A 20,896-nucleotide genomic window follows, 5' to 3' on the forward strand; every position below is an offset into this window, starting at 1 on the left:
TACATCAACATCTTGTTTTATCTTTATTACAGTTCAGTGACTCTTTCCAGGTGCGTCACAGGTCATAATTTCTGCTGTTGGTTTGTTCCGATGAAGATGAAGAGGCTGTCTAAATCCCAACTGTTGTTTTGGCTCTCAGCTAGTGAGTGACTGAGCAGAGCCAGCTTTTGGACATTTAGTGGTCCTCTAGTGCCACCATCAAGCTTATCTCCAAAGTTCCCAACATTTCCCATAGTGTCAACATTGGGCTGAACTGAATGAAACACTTAAACCAATCTATCAGCTTATGAAAATGTTTTCTGTCATTTGCTAATTGGTCTAATCTTGCCAATCTGGATGTTCTTATTTAAGGGATTTAAGGATATTCCCCAATGAATGACCACAGTTTAGCCTTTTTGTGCATATTTGTTGCATACTTTATAGCTTACTACCTCCTATAATTCATCCTCTATTGAGCCTTCAGTAACAGTCATAATCATTCAGAAATACTGAAAAAAGTAATTCACTTATTGAATCAATCATTTAGTTGCATTTATGCAATTTCGTGTTTTGATATTGTTGTCGTGTAATGTAAAAGAGAAAGCAGTCCTTATAATCTCCAGTCCTTACATTAATTTATTCATATTTATCTTTTCAGTTATTCAACTGTTGCAAATATATTTATAAGCAATCTACTGTAACACGAGGTATTTGTTTATCCAACACATTAATACCGAAGCTTGGTCAGTGGCTCTCGCTTCAAACTACGACTCTCCAGGTACCCGTCTAGCGTCAGTTTTGGACGTGTCAGTTTCCGCTTGTTGCATGCATACAGTGTCTTTTCAAAATAAACTTCTAGGCAACAAACAACTTGGTTAGGCTCAGGAAAAGGTTGTGGTTTAGGTTAAAATAAGTACGATTGTTATGTAACTTACATATGCGCTGTTAGTTAAGTACGTAAGTTATGTAACAAAAGTAAGGTAAAATAAGTCAACGCTGACTTGGTTTCACATGGGACTCCAGTGGGAAAGTCTTTATACTTCATCAGTTGCTCTGACCGTCTAATATCGACATGGATGGGTTTACATTGGAGTTAGTTGAAAGCCTCGTGTGTCTCATACACATGCTTAAGAGTGCCTCAAAGCGACGAGGTGGGAGTGAGAATGGGTTGGTTTATCAAGATGCTTTTTCTCTGTCTGGAGATGTTAAAAATCTGCACCACCACGGTAATGTTTTATCCTGGTAGAGAAATTTTCTTTTAACTTCACCTAACTTAACTTTCACAGAGGTCTCAGTACAAAGGTCACAACCATTTGAAGCAGCGGCTTTTTGCTCAGAAATACTCTCCGCTGTCATGGTTGTTCGAACGTCTGGTTGGATACGATTTTTGTTCTGTGGTCTTGGGAGTTTTGTTTAGTCAAGTAGTTTTTTTTTCCTATTTAGACTTCTTTTTCATGGTCTGAGATACTACTGATGAGATCATCGGGCTGTATATTGGACTCGCAATCCATTGTTGACGTACCATAGATAATTACACGCCTTTCAACTCAGTGGCGCTTTTAGGGATCATTTAAACTTTTTGGTTACTCAACGTTTTTGCTTTGTGCTTTCTAATGAAAGTCTACCTCACAAGATCCAGCATTTCACTCTCTTATTCACTGCAGGGCATTTCAGGAAATGACTTTGGTCAACCACAACTTTCTTGAAAAAACAAAAAGCGCAAAGGCTGTCCACAATCAAGACTGTTGGTAATGTACCGGAAACCCAGTGTCTCCACTCAATGTATGCATGGCGTCTATCCACATGACTCCATTTTTACCATTTTTTAAAAATCTTTTTCCGTTTGCTACAAGATAAAAAAAGAAATGGTACCAGACAAGCTAAACCTTTATAACCAAATATAACTTAGATTCAAGCTGCTAAAATAATATAGAAACCAGATGCTGGAATTAGAACTTAAACAGTAAATGTACCTTCACTCACGTACGTCAGTATTTAGTCGCAGTGGTTCAACGCTGTCTTGACACAGCGGCCTAAAAACGGTTCTCTCAATATTGGTCTTATATCCTCGCAGAGAGCTGCAGTTTCAGTCATCAAGCCGCAGTTTGTGAAGACAAATAGAAACTTGTGGTTTATTCAAGTGGAGTTTGTATTCTAGCGACCAGTGATGAAAACGCACATATTTATATGGCGTGTATTTTTTCTAATTTTCATTTTTGGCACACACGCGAAAAGGCATTTAACAAAAAGATTACTGTGTTTTGAATGAAATGCTGTAAATAAGAATGTCCATGTTTCTCCCTGTGAGAGTCGTGTTTACTCTGGAGGTTTGGACTGTGGCCAGTGGAGGAGGAATAGTTTTCAGAAATAATCAGGGGGCACACTTATTACCCAGGATTCTCTTCTTAAAACGGTAAATGATACTCTCCTATGTCCCTGCGAGCTGGCGTCTGCAGATGAAGGAAGAAATTTCCCCAGTTTTTGAGAAAGAAAATACACCCCGAAACCCCATCCATGCCTCATTTTAGTTTAATGTGTCACAGGGGCTCAAACTGAGCTTTAGAGGTTAAGATATTTGTTGGAACGGCAGCTTCACTTACCAGGTTTGTAGAAAAAAAGCCAAAACACTGACGTAAAAAAGCAAACTGTGACTGAAGCGTATTAAACTGGCTGACGTTTCGCTCCACTTTGAAGTGTTTGACTGAAGTGAAAATGATCATGATGACAAAAACTGGAACATATAATACAAAGTAGAATCAGAGCCTGTTAATTTCCATTCAAACTGTGAAAATACACAATTACATAAGTGCCGAACCACTAATACGGTACTTTACCATGCAGTGATGATAATTACACTTGTCCTTTCAGAGCAGTTACCATCCAGATTCACTGTTTCTGGTTTCCTGTTGGTCCAGCTTTCACCTAAAGTAACACCAGCCAGTTATTCAGATGAAAATAGTGTGAATGTCTCCAGAGCGTTCAGTGGAATATTCTATATTGGCATAGTTAGCACAGCAAACAGGTAGTATCTATCCTTGTTCGCCTGCGGTCAAATGTTGTTCCATCTGTGGTTGTTTACTGTGCAAAGCCATAAACGTCTTCATTCTGTAACCTTATTCAGCTCTCAGACTGGACATCCTTATTTCGGGGCTGAAAGTAGTGAAAATATTGATGGATTGAGGTATTATGGTTTTGTGTGCAGCGAATCCCCGACGGCTCGGTATTTACAGTTTCATTTTAAGATCAGGAAATTACGCACTTGCGTCAGAGACAATGTATACACATCACATCAGATTTAAAAGTGCTTTAGCTGCTTATTTTAGATTATAAACAGGCACCAGAGAAGGCTTAAAAAGTCTGGAAGATGGCAACACTTTGCTGCAATAGGTGGTTCTCCCATCTGACTGCAGGATACTGCTTGGTGTGAAGTACTTCTATTACAGTAACAGTATAAGCATTCCAGTCGTGGAATGTGAACTAAGTACATTTACTCAAGTTCTGTACTTACTGAAAGTGCAAATTTAAAGTACTTGAATTTTTCTTGAATGTTTCCATTTTCTACTACTTTATACTTCTACTTCACTGCACTTTAGTGTAACATATTGTGCTTTTTCCTCCACTAAATGTATCTAAAATGCTGCTTAGATAGTAACGATAATGTAATATCACTCCAACAAGGGCCATTCTGTTGCATAATGAGTACTTTTACATTGGATACTTTAAGTACATTTGGCTCATAATACTTTTGTACTGTTTTGCACTCTCTTGAGTGTCTTTACATCGTTGCATGACTATTTTTACACAAGTGTAAGGTCAGAATACTTCATGCACCACTGCATTTTTCGAAGTATAAAGAGAAAGCAACTAGAGCTGCAACGATTAATCGATCAGTTGTCAACTATTAAATTAATCGCCCAGCCCAGTTTGAGTAATTTGTTAAGAAAAAAAAATATCTCTGATTCCAGCTTCTTAAATGTGAATATTTTCTGGTTTCTTTACTCCTCTATGACAGTAAACTGAATATCTTTGAGATGTGGACAAAACAAGACATTTGAGGACGTCATCTTGGGCAGTTAATGCTGTCATAACAATTATGTACTGTTGGATTTAACAAATATATCATGTTAGAGATGCTGAAACACAAATATTAGTATGCAATCATCCACTTTTTAAAATGTTTTCTTCGTTTACTGTCACTCACAAATATTAGTTTGTCTCTACAAAAACAACATCTGACAAACAAATAAATCATATGTCACCAAAGTGTAGTTACAGACAGACTGAACATAATAATTACACCGTCAGAATATCGCCACACTGCTTCGTGTTACACATCAAATGGATGTAATACATTTTTTAGAAGTATAATTGTGTGTATGTGTGTAAGCATTTAACCTCTTCGCTCTCTCTGTCTTTGGGTTTCTTTCTTCTCTGCATGTTGGGACTAAATTACCTCTTGACAGATTATTTTCCCATCACTATGTAAACCTGAGAGCAGATTTGATTTCTTTACATGCAGACATGTAATTTGTGTCTGAAGCTGACAAATGCAACTGCAGCTCAGCTGCTCTGAGCAAACGTCTGTCTTTAATTTGTACTGTTTGCTCTGCATCAGTGAACCAAAAAAAAAAAAGACTTGGAGGTTTTTTTTAGCCGTAGTTACCTCCAGGCTCACTGTACTGTATGGCACATACGTTAGCTTGTGTTTCATTGTGCGGATGCATTTTGCAGCAGTATTGGCTCAACGCACCATGAAAACCCCTACATGACAGCGTAAAAAATCCTAATGATTTGAGCGCTGATCTATGCTTTAATTTTAGCACTGGGCTTGAATGTCTCTGTTTTCATTTCCACTTTTCTTGTCACGCTCTGTTAAAAATGAATGTGGTCATTTTCAATACAGTCACATTTGTCATTGCCCAAAAGTGATCCGCGGGCAAACAGCGAGCCAGTCAGTGTGACCTATTAGAATGGAAAATGTTTCCATGGCTGGAAAACCACACCTGAGGAACCACGCCACTCCCAGACACAATGCTCAAAAGCTGAGAACATATAAGGTGTAAGAACTTGTCGGGAATAAAATGTCATTTTTTAGCGTGTTATAACTTTATCATGTCCGATTAGTGACCACACAGTGGATAGAACCACAGGAATACAAGCTGGGACTATAAACAACAAGTGAAACTGAGACTGCTTATTCAAGGAAAAGCATTCAGTCTTTTACACCCTCTTCTTGCTTCATGACAGTTAAGACAGAAATAAATATACCACTTTTCTCATGAACACTTTGATGGGTGGACTGTTGCTGTCAAAGCACAATCTGATCTGACCTTCCAGATACAGAGCCGGCTGTCTAACATCCAGGCCACCCTGTTGCTTTTCCTTATATTCCGTGTGAGAAAATGTCAGCAGTGTACATTTTCAGGGATATTTCACAGAGAAAAAACGGATTTAGAACGTGCTGCCTGCAGCGCCGTAACCAGGGATGCAGAAAGTAGTGGTTAGAGGGATGTGAAGCAGCTGTGAAGAGGAAATCATGTCTGGAGATAGTAAAACTTGTTAATTCAATACTGTGTTATCAGACAAGTTGAAAAATGTAACTTAAAGCGAGGGTCCATTATTATTATCATTATTTCTTTTTTAGGTTTCATATCATTCTGTAGCTTCCCAGTGGTGTTTCTTATGCATTCAAATCTGAACATTAAAATTTTGGTCATACGTTTTAGTGTCAAAATGCTATCTTCCCAAAACCTTCTACTCCCACGTGATTGTAGGTTTCTGTATGATTACGCTGGTACAGATATAGCAGCCCGGTCTCACAAGAAGGCGTATGAATAGCACGACATTACACAGACATTCCGTGTGTCTTTAGGACACATTATAGGCTTTTCACCTGTCATGTGTACGCCGTTTTTTGTGCATCATTTTACCAGTTAGGTTCAGGAAAAACGTCGTGGTTGGGCTTAAAATAAGTACATAATCTAAATAAAATACATGCAGAAACAACGTAACATGAGTATGAAAAACACCTCACAAATGTCTCATAACTTGAAAGTACTGTGTTTGTTGGACCCATCCATCTCCTCTCCCGCCCGCCATAAGCAGTCTTTCTCGCTGTTTATTCTACGTCACTAGCTCTGATCGTAGCATTTATACACGGATGCGATTACGTTGCATTCAGTGCAGACTACGTGGCGTACAAATAAAACGGCGAACGCAAGAATGGCGTTCTTATTGCTCGCTACATGCCTTTGCATTATGGTGGTCAGCAGTTAGCACTGCCGCCTCACAGCAAGAGGGTTGCAGGTTCAAACCCGATGCAGGTTTGGGCCCTTCTGTGGGGAGTTTGCATGTTCTCCCCGTGTTAGCGGGGGTTTTCTCGGGGTTCTCCAGCTTCCTCCCACAGTCCGAAGACATGCAGGTTAGGTTAATTGTTGACTCTAAATTGCCTGTAGGGTGAATGTGAGCGGTTACAGATAATTGAAGGATGGATGGATGGATGGATTATCGTAGCGTTCATACGCCTTTTCGTGTGAATGGGCTGTAGCCTATATATACATACATCCTTATCCATAGTTAGTGTATTATCTACAGTAACTTAGAACAATATCATGTTGTATGACTGCTGTATAAATAAAGAAAATCGCCTGAAAAGGTCTGTTTTTTTGTGCTTAACTACTCTAGTGTAACATTGTTTCAATATATCAAAATCAACTACTGTAAAATTCAATCCCAGGTAGGTCTACCTTTTAGATAATGGGTGAATCAGTATTGATTCAGTGTCATCTGGGAAGCTATCTGGGAGTCAGTTGATGCGATTCATGCTCCTTTTTACTCTAAAGAGAAAGGTCAGAATCTTTGCTTCACATCCAGATGGGACCATAAATGTCCAGTTACAACAACACCCTGTCTCGTATCTAATAGCCTCTTTGGACGGTTCAAAGATTTTTCTTAATGATGTTGTTGTTATTGATGGAGCTTGGCGTTTACAGCATGCGCCTTGCACATCACTGCCATTAACATGTCAATAATTCCCCTTATTAACTCTGTGTCTTTTTCTAATTTTGCAGGCTTACGCAGACGATGTGCTTACGAAAGACGAACAGATAGGCCTGTTGTTCAGAGCCAAACGGAAGTGTGAGGGGAACATCAAGTCAAAGCACAAGGTTCCTGGTGAGTAGACAAACAAGATGCTGATGTCAAAGTGGTAACATGTTCAAAAAGACAATGTTAAATGCTGATTAGCAGGTAAGATGTTTACCATTAGCATGCTAATATTTGCTCATTAGCACTAAACACAATGCACATATAGATTTCATTAGTTTTGCAGTTATTTGGTAAAAAAAACAAATTATTGGACAAATTAAAATTGATGTCGCTAGAGGTCAGGGGATCAATAAATCATTAATGTCAACCTCATAATGGTGCTAGAGGAAGTAGTCAGAGAATCACCAAAGTCAGTAGGATTCATCCTCAAGGGGCCATGAACATCTGTAAAAAATGGCAATGAACACCATACCAACACTTGTTTAGATATTTCAGTCTGGACCAAAGTAGAACGTCTGCGTGGTTAAAGAATAGCAGACCCTTAATCCTGTTGAAGGATGTCTTTTTTGTCTTTTTCTTTTTTTGTTTGTGTTGACATCTGTAATCACTCAAGGGCTGGTAGCTTTTGGTCCATCGTTTGCTTGTTTCAAAGGAATATTTTGGGTGTTTTGAAGTGGGGTTGTATGAGGAACTTATCCAGAGTCAGTGTATTACCTACAGTAGATGACGGCACGCCTTCAGTTTGGAGGAACAGACAGTAGTACCGCCATGATAGCGAAGCAACGTACTGCTGTAGACGGGGGCAGCTGCAAAACATATTTTAGACATCTAAAAAAACAGGCTCCATCTACTGTAGGTAATACACTGACTATGGATAAGTAGCTCATACAATCCCACTTCCGAACTATCCTTTCTATCAGATTGTGATTTTTTGTCATGCCATAGTAGAATAACAAAGGGATTTAAGTGTTGATGTTTGATTTTTGGATAGATAACAGATACAAATCCATAAGCCTGTCCATCATGGATTGCGTATATCGACCAAATGCCTTGCTTAGCAACACTGAAGGAAACAAATTATGCAGGATGTGAGAGATTTTGACGGGCTCATGTGATGGCAGGCTCCCACTTCATTAGCATTGATGAGGTCTCCAATAGTTTGATTTACCACTTCCTGCAACAAGTTTCTTCAGAGTCAGAGAATGCCTAAGGAGACAGAGCCTTTTATCGCAGCAAAATGATTTTATTTGTCAGGAGAGGCTCAGCTGTCGAGGGAGCCCCCCCAATGAATTCCAGCTGGAGCGAGAGGTTCATTGGGGAGTGCAATAAATCCCCCAGGGACTAAACAGAGCAGAACCCCATTTGGAATACACATCATGCACAAGGCAGGGGGATGCCTGCAAGATGTAAGAGAGGGAAAAGCTGGAGTGATGGAGGAAGAAATCAATCAACACAAAAGGAGAAGTCTACCAGGAACTTTGGGAGTAAACAGCAGCAGGGCCATGATGATCACATGAAGTGAGAGCGACTGTGAAGACCGCCTTGTTGTCCTGATTGAACGTGATTGGTGATTTGTTTGAACGTGATTGTCGATGATAAGAGCTTACAGTTGATGATGTGCACACTTCAGCGCTCCACAAGAACCACCTTGATACTTAAATGTTAAACAAAGTTCACGATAGATACAGATTTTGGAGACTGTTTTTGCTGATACATTCAAATCAAATTCCTTTTAAGGAGCCATTCAGTTGAATGTGTACTGTTGCGGTTCTGTTTCCTTTATCCTCCCTGGAGCTTTCCGGAGGCTGGGATTGAAGGCAAAGCTGATCCTGGGGTGTATTTGTGTATTTATGGGTGTCTTAAGAGCACTATTTTCCAGCAGACCCCAGCATCTACTGTATCTCGCTGTGGTTACTGTCATTTCCCAGTTGATTGTTCGGAGGAGGATTTTGGACTCCACAGCCAAACCGATCGTATTATTTTCTCTTTAACCCCAGTGCATTGTGGCCGCGTTGAATTCTTCGTCCCTCAAAACGGTACCCCCTTGTAAATGAAACACATAATTAAAAATGTTTTCTTCCAGGCTGAGAACACAAAAGCTTTTGTTGACCGTTCCCACTAGTTACAGTAAAATGGTCCCGCGTGGTATTTTCCAACTTTTCATGGTTTTGATAAATGTCCACAAATCCCAAATTGGATTTTGAAAAATATGACAGAATTGCTACTATTGAGAACTGCAGGCGCCGGACGGCAGCTCGTGTAAGATGTCGAGGGGCTTATATAACAACACTGTGCTTTCTTTCTCAAAGCGTGTGTAACAGGACGGCCGTGGATGCTAATGCAGAGCAGAGCAGTCAGTCAAACATTAGGCCTCTCTCAGATGAAAGTGTGTGCTGCCCATCTGTCCGCCACCGTGCTTAATCCGTCCTGACACGTCGAAGTGACTGGCAAGCCTGGTGTCGCACTTCACCAGCAACCTCCAAGCACATGTGCAGCTGTCTTTTCATCTACATAATGTTTTTAGACTGGATTTGAACCAAATTATAGAAATTTCACACAATCTTGATTAGAGACATGAGGGGCACATCTGTCAAATGTCTTAATAACTTCAGAATAGTTTGGCATTTTGGGAAATGTGCTTATTTGCTTTTTCGTGCAGACAGTCAGATGAGATCACTATCATGCATCTATATGAAGCTACAGCTAGCAGCAGATTGGCTTAGCTTTTCATAAAGACTGGAAACAGCTAGCCTGGCTCTGTCTGAAGGTAACAAAATCTACCTAACAACACATCTAAAGGCCTTTACACACCGAGAGCGTGACGAATAAACAACTTGAAAATACGAAATACTCGCCTGTGAATATTATATGTCTAGGGCTTTTATTGTGAAAGGCAAGAACGGAAGGAGTGGATCTGGTCTGTGCTGCCTTTTGTCAAGATCGAAAAGGAGTAATAAAGTTTGCCGTCTTGGTTCAGATTACGGAGCTTCCGTGTCGTTTTTTCATAAATATAGCCACAACTCATAACTCATAATCACCACGTAATAGTTGCGTTCTGTGTGAAAGTACTCATGACAAAAACAACTGTTCGAAAAAATATATTGACGTGCGAATTGATCGCATGAAAGAAACGGAGCAGTAACTTCCTGGCTAGCTGTTTTCCCCTGTTTTCAGTCTTTATGCTAAGCTAAGCTAACCGTCTGCTGGCGGTAGTTTCATAATTACTTCACAGACACGGGAATTGTATCAATCTTGTTATCCAACTGTTGGCAAAAAGTGAATAAGTGTATTTTCCCAAAATGACAAACTATTCCTTTAACTGTCCTTTAATTGTAAATGGGAGTCAGTATAATTTCTGCCATTTCTCCATGCAGTGTAGTGCTGGAACAATTAATCAATTAGTTGATAAATTGAAAAATATTCAAGAACAATTTATTGATTGATTAACTGTCTAAGTTTTTTTTATCAAGGAAACATTTTCTCTGTTTTACGGGATAAAAGAATTAAAGTACATGTGTACTGTTGGTCGGACGAATCAATTCAACAAATCAAAGCAATTTCAGACATCACCTGGACTTGAGATGAGCATTTTTCTCAATTTTTTTTAAATTTTTGATATGTTAAATAATTAATCTCTTAATAAAGAACATTGTAGTATAAATAATAATTAGTTGCAGCCCTATTGTGTTGCACTTTATCTTCTTTCATGGTCACGTTTCTCAGTCTGTACATCAGGGAGGATGTTTCCACTGAATCTGGACTCTAACAAGCCCATCAGGGATGTCTGACTGGGATTGTGTGTAATGCCTGAGGTGCTTGTTTTGGGGGTACATTAGCACATCAGAGCGGACCTTCATACCTGATGCTGCTGGCACACACCGGATGTGACTCATCCTGTATGTGGCGGCTGTTTTCTGACCTCTTTTGGAAGGCTGCACATGTGTGCTCAACCACATAACAAATGAAGGAAATAAGATAAACATATTACCTTAATAAAGAAAAAAAGATGTGGTTGGTGTATGCCTGGATAAGCACATATGTGCTCATTTAACATGCTTGATTTGAGTTTTCTTTTACTTAATGGCACATGACTTACTTTGACTTCACTTCATTTGACCCTGATTTGAACTAAAGCATCTCATCTGGTTGTTTGTTTGTAATTATGTGGAAATCATTTAAAGTCGGGGTAGTGGTTTGTGTGTGACGCTGACTAAAATTTAGAGAGATGTGAGATAAAGTTCAAGGAAAGCATTACTCGTGCTTTCTGGTGACCCATGTAAGCATTTTCCCTGAAGCGGTCATTAGGACTTGGACCGAATTCCCTCCTGTAATTTTTTAAAACATTCTTCATCTTCTTGTATTGTGGCGTAACCTTGAATCTGCGGGTTGAGGTTAACTCAGAGAATAGCAGCTAGCGTGCATTTTGTAGGACTTTTTTGGCTCCACATCTGTATTTGTCTTGCATGTGTCCTGCCTGACCACCCCCTGAGTTTTTTTTTTTCTGGCACTGTAAACTCGTGGTTTTCTGTGCTATTATAGGAGATGTGGCGTGATGACTATTTTAAAACGCTAGTGTGAAACGTAGGATTTGAGCTGAGTAATGAATTGATCGTGCAGTTCCAGGTTCGCAGAGAGAGGATTAGAGGCTAAAACCTCGGCTTTGGTTCCGTTTCAACATTTTATCTGTTTGTTTTTATTTCTCATTTGTGCTTTAAATACACAAAAGTCTCCATTACGTTGCTGAGACAAGGTTTTCATTGAGGGAAACACTGAGGTTTGCCTGGAGAGGACAGTGGAGGGATGTGGGTTCAATGCCCCAGACCTTGCAGTGTGAAAAATAGCTCAGCCTTCAAGCTTGTGGTCTGGGTGTAGAATAACATCAGCAATCATTATAAAAGGTTGCATGTATCAGGAGAAAATGCAATATGTGTTTTGACATCTGCAGGTCAGAATCAAATGAGTTGGGGGGTGGAAGAAAAACCCCAGTGACATCACTAATACCAAAGTCCCCACGTAGTCACGTTTATATTTAAATGGTGGTCAAGAAATTTACGGGAAATTATATATGTGTGTGTGTTCTGCGTTTAATTTAAGCCTGTTAGTAGGTGGTCCTATGGTAATAAAAACGATGGCAAAAGTGAATGGCAATTCTACTTTTACTCCCAGGATGTGTGGTCAGTGTGATTTTCAGAACTAAACTGTTGCTGTTTTTCTCCCACCAGAGATCTGTAGGAATCAGTCAGCTCCACTCAGTCTGCTCTTTAATTTTGCGCTCCAAGTGACAGGCAAATAAAAAGTATGTCGTCATCGCTTCAGATGTTTCTCTGTAAGTTTGATTACAGGAATGAGAAAATAATGGATCTACTGCAAAGAGCGGATAGTTTTAGTTTTATCCTTAGCTACTTATTAGTGGTCAAAGTGGGGCAGATGTTTTCAATAATACAACATAAATGCCAAGCCATGAGGGAGGCTTCTGCCAGGAATCTGTGGTGAGAGGGACTTTTCTCCCACTGTATCGGAGGGCTGAGGTCCTCGGTTTAGCTGACAATTAAGGGGCTGTACGATTGGAAATGGCTTTTTTTTTTTTGTTCCCCTCTTTGAACCTGTAGCTCTTTGTTTGAACTAAGTATAGATGTATTATTACAAAGTCTCATGTTGTGCGTTCTTTATGAAAATAGATGACAAAGTGTGTGTGATCTTCAGGAAAAGCAGCAATCTTGTATGAAAATACTGAGAAGAATCCTCGGCAACTTTTTACAGGCTAAATGTTCCTCACCACGATCTCAAAAATGTGAAACTTTAATTGAAAGTTTAATTTGATCAACCAATCCTGTAATTGAAGCAAAACTGTGTGTAAGTAAGTAAGCGTAATTGTAGGATGTTATGATAGTTAAATATTTTGCCTGGAGATGTTTATTCATTAAGAAATGCAAAAATGACAAAAGATGAGATATTCTACAAGACATGATAATTATGTTTTATTGTTATTATTATTATTATTGCCATTTAATGTCTTTATTAGATTATGACAGTGGAGAGATGACAGAAAATGGCCTGTAGACCTCCAGGGCTCCCCGATTATTAAGTAGAAAGCTAAAAAGGTTTCTTCATGAATGGATTAATTGATCAATAGAATATTAATTGGCATCATTTGAGCATTGATCAAAAGTTACAGTTGTTTAACCAAGCAAAAATAGCAAAATATTTATGTTTCCACCTTCTCAAATGTGAGGATTTGCTGTTTTTCTGTGTTTTATATGATTTCAAATGGAATGCCTTGGGGGTTTGGAAGAGCGTGAGATGGGAGATGGGATTTTTCATCTTTTTTTTTTACATTTTATACATACAAAAATAAGATAAATCAATAATGAAATCAATGATTTTTACTTGCATTCCTAATTAATGTTGGTCAAAAATAAACTCCCGATACAGAGAGGAAGATAAGCTATTTAACATACCATACCAGGCTACTCAGGATACTAGACAGCCACTGTTGCAGGGGATGATTTAATGAGATCCCTACTGAAACCAATTCCATACAACATAAAAACAATATCATGCTATCAGCAATGTGGCAGAAATCTGCTGCAGCTAAAAAAAAACAAGCCTTAAGGGGAGACACACAAGGCAAGAACATTGTTTTTCTGCATTAGTCAATTTTAAGATTTTGGGCTATTTTGCTTCAATTGCATGTCTTCTTTCAGACTAGTGGAAACAAAACATCGAAAATACACATTTAGGTGTTTATTTTATAACTTTGTCTATTTGTGTCTGTAGATTTCTCCTAAATTCACCAACAGTTAGCATTAGATAATGCCTCATTTGCATATTTAAACATAACATTTCAGAAAACTTGTAATACAAAAAATAATTGTCTTAATGTTAGTAATAGACTGGGGAAGTTTCATGGTGATATCTATTAGTTATTTTTTTACCCTATTCACCTGTAGTGTCTTTAAAATGTCTGGAATTTTACAATATATGTCTTTAAAGGTCATTTTCTCTAAATGAGGTTTGTGACTTCGATCCAGAAAATCCACACTTCAGTAGCTCTTACATCCACCAAACGTTCCAGTTTCATTCCTATCTATATTCTGAAGCTTTTTTACAGAGAGGTTTGTTCATATATTATTCAAAGCCCGATTTAGTCAACATTTTCTTCCCTAAAAACATGATGAAAATTGTTTTTTTGGGATAAAAATAGATATCCATAACTCCCTCTGTAAAAAACTTTGACTCTAATATGTCAAAAAAAATGAAACAAACTTGAAACTTGAACTTGGCTTTATCCAATATACAGATTTATATTCTGGAAATGTATGCAAATGATCACACATTTAATAACATAATGCCTCATTTGCATATTTAAACATAACATTTCAGAAAACGTGTAATACAAAAATAATTGTCTTAATGTAAGTAATCACCTGGGGAAGTTTCATTGTGATATCTATTAGTTATTTACCCTATTCACCTGGGGTGTCTCCCCTTAATGAACAACAACTTGACAACTTGCTATCTGCATGTGGTGAATTCCCTGATTGCAAATCTTAATTATATAACAATAGATGTGGAGTTTATTCTCCTTAAACACAACAACAACAAAAGGTCAGACTTACCACAAATGACAAGGCTGCTCTACAGTGCTGATTCCCCTACAGTGTACAGTTCATGTACCTGGCCTACTTTTTAAAGGACAACAGAATCCTCAGCGTACAGCTCTACTGACCGCTCTTGTAAACGCCTACAGGCTGTGTAATGCTGGAGCCGAGGGACAGCGGCAATCTGTGGCTCTATCTTTAAAAGTCAACCCTGCTTTTGTCTCTGCAGATGGTTTCTGCTCACCAGAATGGGACGGCATTGTTTGTTGGCCTGAGGGGCCTCCGGGAAAGCTTGTATCCACCGCCTGTCCAGAGTATATCCATGACTTCAACCATAAAGGTAAGACTGGCCCTGGATACACTCAGCCGACTAAACCCTGAGTCTCTTTTTCAGCTGATGCTACTGTATACTGTACAATCCTAACTTGGGCTCTTTTTGAAACCTATTTTTAATTATGCAGGTCCAATTTAAGAAGCATACTGAGGATGACTAATTGACTGTGGTGGAAAACAACTAAATAAGATCTGTAATTAAAAATAGCCTCTTCTGTTTGATGTCTAGGACTAGCATACCGTCGGTGTGACAACAACGGGACGTGGGAGCTGGCCACGGTCAACAAGACATGGGCCAATTATAACGAATGTGCAAAATTCCTCTACCATTACAACCACAGCCATGAAAAGGTGAGATCACCATTCACATGGTCATTGTCACAGTTACAGTGCCTTCCTCCGCTGAAGCCTTGGGGAACGCATTAAATGTCACGCAATAGATATTGCAGCCCTTTAGGCAACTGTTGCACCACTTCACCCTGCAATTACATTCCCCTTTAAATATGTAACACGTTGTCGACATGCTTTCATTTTGTAATGTGCTGTGCGAATGAAATGTGATAATTTTTAATGAAATGTCGACATGATGATGGGGAGATAATGACAGGATGGCAGTGTAGTTGCCGTGTGATATGAGGCTGCAATTAGCTAAAGGTCCGTTCAAATATAAACTGAGAGCAGCGTCGCATTAGCCTGAATTGCTAATTGCAAAATTTCCCAGAAAAAATCACATTCAGAGAAATCTACGAACTCACCAATCATGACTTGAGGAGCCTTTACAGCAATTAGACAGTGGTAAAAAGAAATTTAGACCCAAGGACTCCATGTACTGACGTCATGTTGCTTTCTTGGTAATGATGTAATCAAACTACAAGAAGTAGTGTCATTGAAGGCCTTCATATAAATATATTATTTATGTTTTTGTTGTTTTTTATTTTCTTTAATGGACTCAAATCTTGATACCATTTGACAGCTGAACATTATACCCATGTGTGACTGATTTTGAAACCTGGCTGGATGGGAGCAAATCCCTGCAGCCAAGTTTAAAAATCAGAACATCACTGAGGTCAGGCTCAGATGATTGGCTATAAAACCTGGCTCGCCAATACTGTCTCCTAAAAATTACATTCCCATACAACAAAACTGCATTGTGAATTCTTTTTCAAGGGAAACGTATTTCGTCACGGATTACGTTTGTTTTTGACGTATCACAAATACGTTTCAAATGATAGTCTGCTGAAATCTGCATAGGGAGGAGGTCGGGGTTTTAGGTGGGTCAAACAAACACAGGACTTCCACCCAGGAGACTGCTATTTGTGTCCCAAAAGTTAACGTTCACTTATTTTAATTCACATCCGTAGCTTAATAACGTAACAAATGTAGCCATTTTAAGCCAAACCATTATGTGTTTTTAGTAAACCTAACAAAGTACTTTTGTTGCATTTTTGTTTTGTTTTGTTTCAGTTTCAAAATCAATTTAAGTCAAACCGTGATGTTTTTGAGTAAATTTAACGAAGTAGCGTTGTTGTGTAGACCTAATAAAGTAGTTTTGTTGCGTTTTTGTTTTGTTTTGTTTCAATTTTGTAGTCATTTTAAGCCAAACCATGATATTTTTTTTCACCTAACCTAACAAAGAAGGTTTATTGCCTAAAGCTAATAAAGTAGTTTTGTTGTGTTTCCGTTTTGTTTTGTTTTAATTTCATAGTCATTTTAAGCCAAGCCATGATATTTTAGTAGTTTCAATTTACAACGTTAACCACGCGTTTAGAATTGTTTAAAACTGCAACCATAATCTGGGAGAACATACGTTTCCCTCGAAACATAATTGACAATACAGTTTAGTTGGGAACGTTATTTTGTGGGGGACCGGGCTCACAGTTAGTGGTCCAACTCATCCCATGCAGGTGTCTTCAAGGTGTTCGATGCGATTTGAGGTCAGTCTAGATTTTTTACACCAAACTCAGACAGCCGTTTCTTTATGGACCTTGCTTTGACCACATTGTCACATTGAAACAAAAAAGGCCTTCCTCAAACTGTGGGCACAAAGATGGACGTGCACTACTATCATTGTAATATCTTTATGTAGCGGTCTCTCATTCTTTGGTACTTGTTGTCTTTTCCCAATTGATATTAGCTGAATGTTACAGCTCCCCTGAGTTGATTGGAAGTTATTCCGATCACCTGTTGTGCTGGGTGTGGGAGACTGACTCCTAATGAAGAACTGAGAGCAGCTTGGTTCATTTCCCCTCTTGGCCAATTAGGATGTGACGACGCCCTTTCTTTAGGGCTTAAGAGAGGTGGGGAAATAAACCCTCAGGATCGCCGATCCTTCCTCGATGTAATGCACACATCATTTCAGCAGATATTATCAGCCAGAAACTCTGTTCTTTAGGCCCTTTTGAGACTAATTTGCCGTCTTCTGATTGATCGGATTTTGAGCATTGTGAAACCGAGCTGGATTGAATATCAAAGAACACCTTTCCACTATAGCTTACCTGCACCAGGACAGACCTTAGTGCTATTTTTGCAAGAGTTTGTGCTTGCTTAATGATAACCTAATGCCTTCAGGCTTCATTGTATTATTTTGTCTATTTATTTTCAACCTTCTTTATACACATTTCCTTATTATCAAAGAGGCATTTTTCATAATAGAAGAAATATTTTTTTTTTAATAATTGAAGATGCATTTGTTATCAAAGAGGCAACTTTTATTATTGAAGAGGCAATTTTATTATAATTGAAGAGACATTTGTTTATTATCAAAGAGGAATGTTTCGTTAGAGAAGAGACATTTTATTATAATTGAAGAGACAATTTTTCATTATTATTAAGAAGGCATGTTTTCATTGTGAAGGCACTTGGGAGATTGGTTTCTCCAAGTAAATATTTCTGTATTATGTGGTTGGGAAAATGCTTCTTCCCGATCAAATGAAATCTGGGGATTCAGTACCGCCACAATTATGAAATGCAGCATTATGATTTCCCTTCACCAGAACCAAACAATGAAAAATAGCTGCAGAATAAGCACAAACACATACTTTTGGCCATGTTGTTTGTTTGTGTTTCTGGCTACATTCTTGAATAGCCTCAGGCTAGTCATTTCATTTTATTACATTTTTTGTCATATGCTGTTATGATTGAAGAAAACCGTTATTGCATAATTACAGCAGCAGAGCTATGGGGAGGATCCTTGTTTCATACCTGTCCTATCAGCATTGTTCCCTTGTCGTGTATTGTAACATTATGCAATACAGTGGTAGTACATTTCACACAAGCAGACATTTGCTACACACAATTTTAATACAGCAGCATCCCTGTGGGAGAGAATTACAGTATAATGAGGGACTGTCAGTGTCTAACCACTTTCCCACGCCCCATCACCCTCACAGTTCCAATATGTCCAACTTAAACCCCACATTTTTAATACCCTATACTACCTAAACATTATCATCATTAGCGTGTGAGAGTCCAAACCTGGCATCGTAAATACCATGAGCACTGACATCACCATCACACCACGGCGCATGTTGAGAAAATTGTTTTGTAAACCACACACGGCAACCTTTTGCTGCCGTCCACACCGTGTGACCCAAAGGTGGGTGACCCTAACTGCAGTTACTCCCACTGTTTCTCTATCGTTGCGTGAGGGTCGGATGTCAGAAAACATAACACTGGCAGTAAATAATACGACCACTGGGTATTGTGGGTGGGGTGAAAAACAGCTAGAACAAGGCCATAAATGGAAGAAATGGCCCTTACTCAGCCATTGTTGTAAGACAATTTTTTCTCGTATACGTAAAATTGCATTTTGCACAGTAATGTTGCTGACATGGTTGTCATGACATTTTATGGTATTTTCTTTTCAATTGTTGCCTGGAAGCTTTTTAATAATGTCACATATAAAACATTCTATAGCCTTTTAAATGAATGAGGTAAATTATATGTTAGAGGCTAGTGTTAAGTGGTTCTGCAGTTTGTAGTGTTGCTAGTGGTTACAAAACATTTTGCACTTAGCCAATAGAGGACATAGAGAAATCAGTCACTCATTGATAAAGACAGTGATTCTTACTGGGTTTTTTTGCCGTGAAACGACGCAAGCATCAGCTGTCCCACATACATTTTCCTCTCCCCTGCTTGAATGTGGTGTAGAGGATGTGGGCATAACCTCATCATGGCGCCCCTTCAGTTTCTTTCTGACTTCAGATGTTTATGTTGATGGGCTCTCGAGGGAGCGGTTTGCAGCAGTTGATGACAAATACATATGCACGAATGAAAGCCCCACAGCACATCTGCCACGCCGCAGACCACCACCACAACTTAGACACCCGTATTTCTGGCACAGGACGCCAATGCTAAATGATAACAGCAGTGGAGGATCTGGTTACATCACACAGGGGCTTTTGGCCCCTTCAGTATGTTGACGCACAGAAGGTCTGGTTAGTGGCTCTCCTTACGGTGTCCTTCGGCTGCCAGATCAAACTGCCCCACCCAGCCTTTCTCAGCTCCACCACCTCCATGTCAAATGCTGTTTCCATCAGTAACTTCTGGGTGCTCGAGACATTTCTGTCACCAGGTGGCAATGCATTCTTAAACACACTGATTTCTTTTTTGGGGGGTTAAATGCCAATATAGTGTGAATATTGTGAAAGAATGCTTTTTGTAATAAAACCACTTGCCTTAAGTTATGTGGTCACTATAATTTAAACTTGTTGTAATGTTACTATTAAGCCCCAGGAAAAACCCTTGAAGCTGTTAAACCGAGTCTTGTAACATCAAACAAAAAAATACAGTATGTAAACCAACATGTCTAGTTTTACAAATTGTCACTGATACTGAATAAAAGCCTGCCAAAATACATGTAAATTTACAACAGTTGGACACAATTATACATTTTTCAAACATTTTTTTTTTTTCTTTTTCAATGAAAAGATGATATACTGTATACTGACTGAATGTTGACATTTCATTAGGGTAGCTGAGGCCTCTTGAACCTTGACGTACATGAGCATACAAATATAGGTTATTATGTGTTTTCCACTGTTTGGTGCTCACGGCTATCCTATTATATAATATCACTAGTTCTTCAAATTAATATGGGAACCTATAATCTGTACATATATTGCACGTACAGTTCACTGTATATGTTTTTTTTAATAAATCACAGGTATTTGTGATTTATTTGTAGTTAAGTACAAACCTACACAACAAGATATTTATTTATCTATGTATTTTATAAAGTATTTTGTAGTTAACGCTTCCTATTTTCCACCTGTCCTGCTTACTGATGCTGTTGTTGTTACAATTTATTATTTTACTAGACACAAATTAACAGTTGTATTTTTTTTTTCTATCACGGTGGCTCAAAAGAGAAGATAATTCTAGTTTTTTTTTTACACAAAGAAATGCAGTAATCTAACTAAAACGTGTAGTACATCTAGCACTACATTGAAAGAAGGATATGCTGTAGTCCTGCAGTGCGTGAATACAGAAAATCTGCATGCAAATTATCCGTTTGACAATGATGGTCCTGGTCCTGGTCCTGGTCCGGTGAGAATTATCCGCGTTGCCGTGTTCCATTTCCGTCACAAAAAAATTAACATCCGTTATTTTATATAGAGTCCATGTCAACTCCACACAACAAAAACCTAGCGTTAACTACACAATACATAAACTAATCAAACCCCAAATTTGGGGTTGCTATGCTAGCTGTTGTGGCTAGCACCGTTCCATATAATATAAGCGAGTGCATATCAGCTACATCACCTTCACCATATCCCAGCTGCTGGGCGATCTCAAGCCATATATTGTCCTTTATTTGGTTGTTGAGGTAGTTGTCGCGGTGTTTGTCGTACAATATTGGGTGTTGAGAAACCAAAATGAAAAGAGGTTCTTCCATTTTGGCAGCAAGCTACCTGGAGCTATACCTGGGGGTACAA

The 20,896-nt window shown here is 38.7% G+C and overlaps 1 protein-coding gene across 2 annotated transcripts in view; it reads left to right on the plus strand.

The window, feature by feature from the left end:
- The window catches only part of pth1r (parathyroid hormone 1 receptor), a 55,422-nt gene that overhangs the window by 21,095 nt on the left and 13,431 nt on the right, over positions 1 to 20,896 (plus strand). For both annotated transcript variants that reach the window (XM_037788433.1, XM_037788434.1), the window contains 3 exons: positions 7,050 to 7,152; positions 14,857 to 14,967; positions 15,190 to 15,311. In XM_037788433.1, coding sequence (XP_037644361.1) covers positions 7,050 to 7,152; positions 14,857 to 14,967; positions 15,190 to 15,311 — 336 coding nt within the window. The remainder of the gene's footprint in view (positions 1 to 7,049; positions 7,153 to 14,856; positions 14,968 to 15,189; positions 15,312 to 20,896) is intronic.

This window comes from Sebastes umbrosus, chromosome 12 (assembly GCF_015220745.1).
Source record: "Sebastes umbrosus isolate fSebUmb1 chromosome 12, fSebUmb1.pri, whole genome shotgun sequence".
In the NCBI taxonomy this organism is placed as follows: Eukaryota; Metazoa; Chordata; class Actinopteri; order Perciformes; family Sebastidae; genus Sebastes; species Sebastes umbrosus.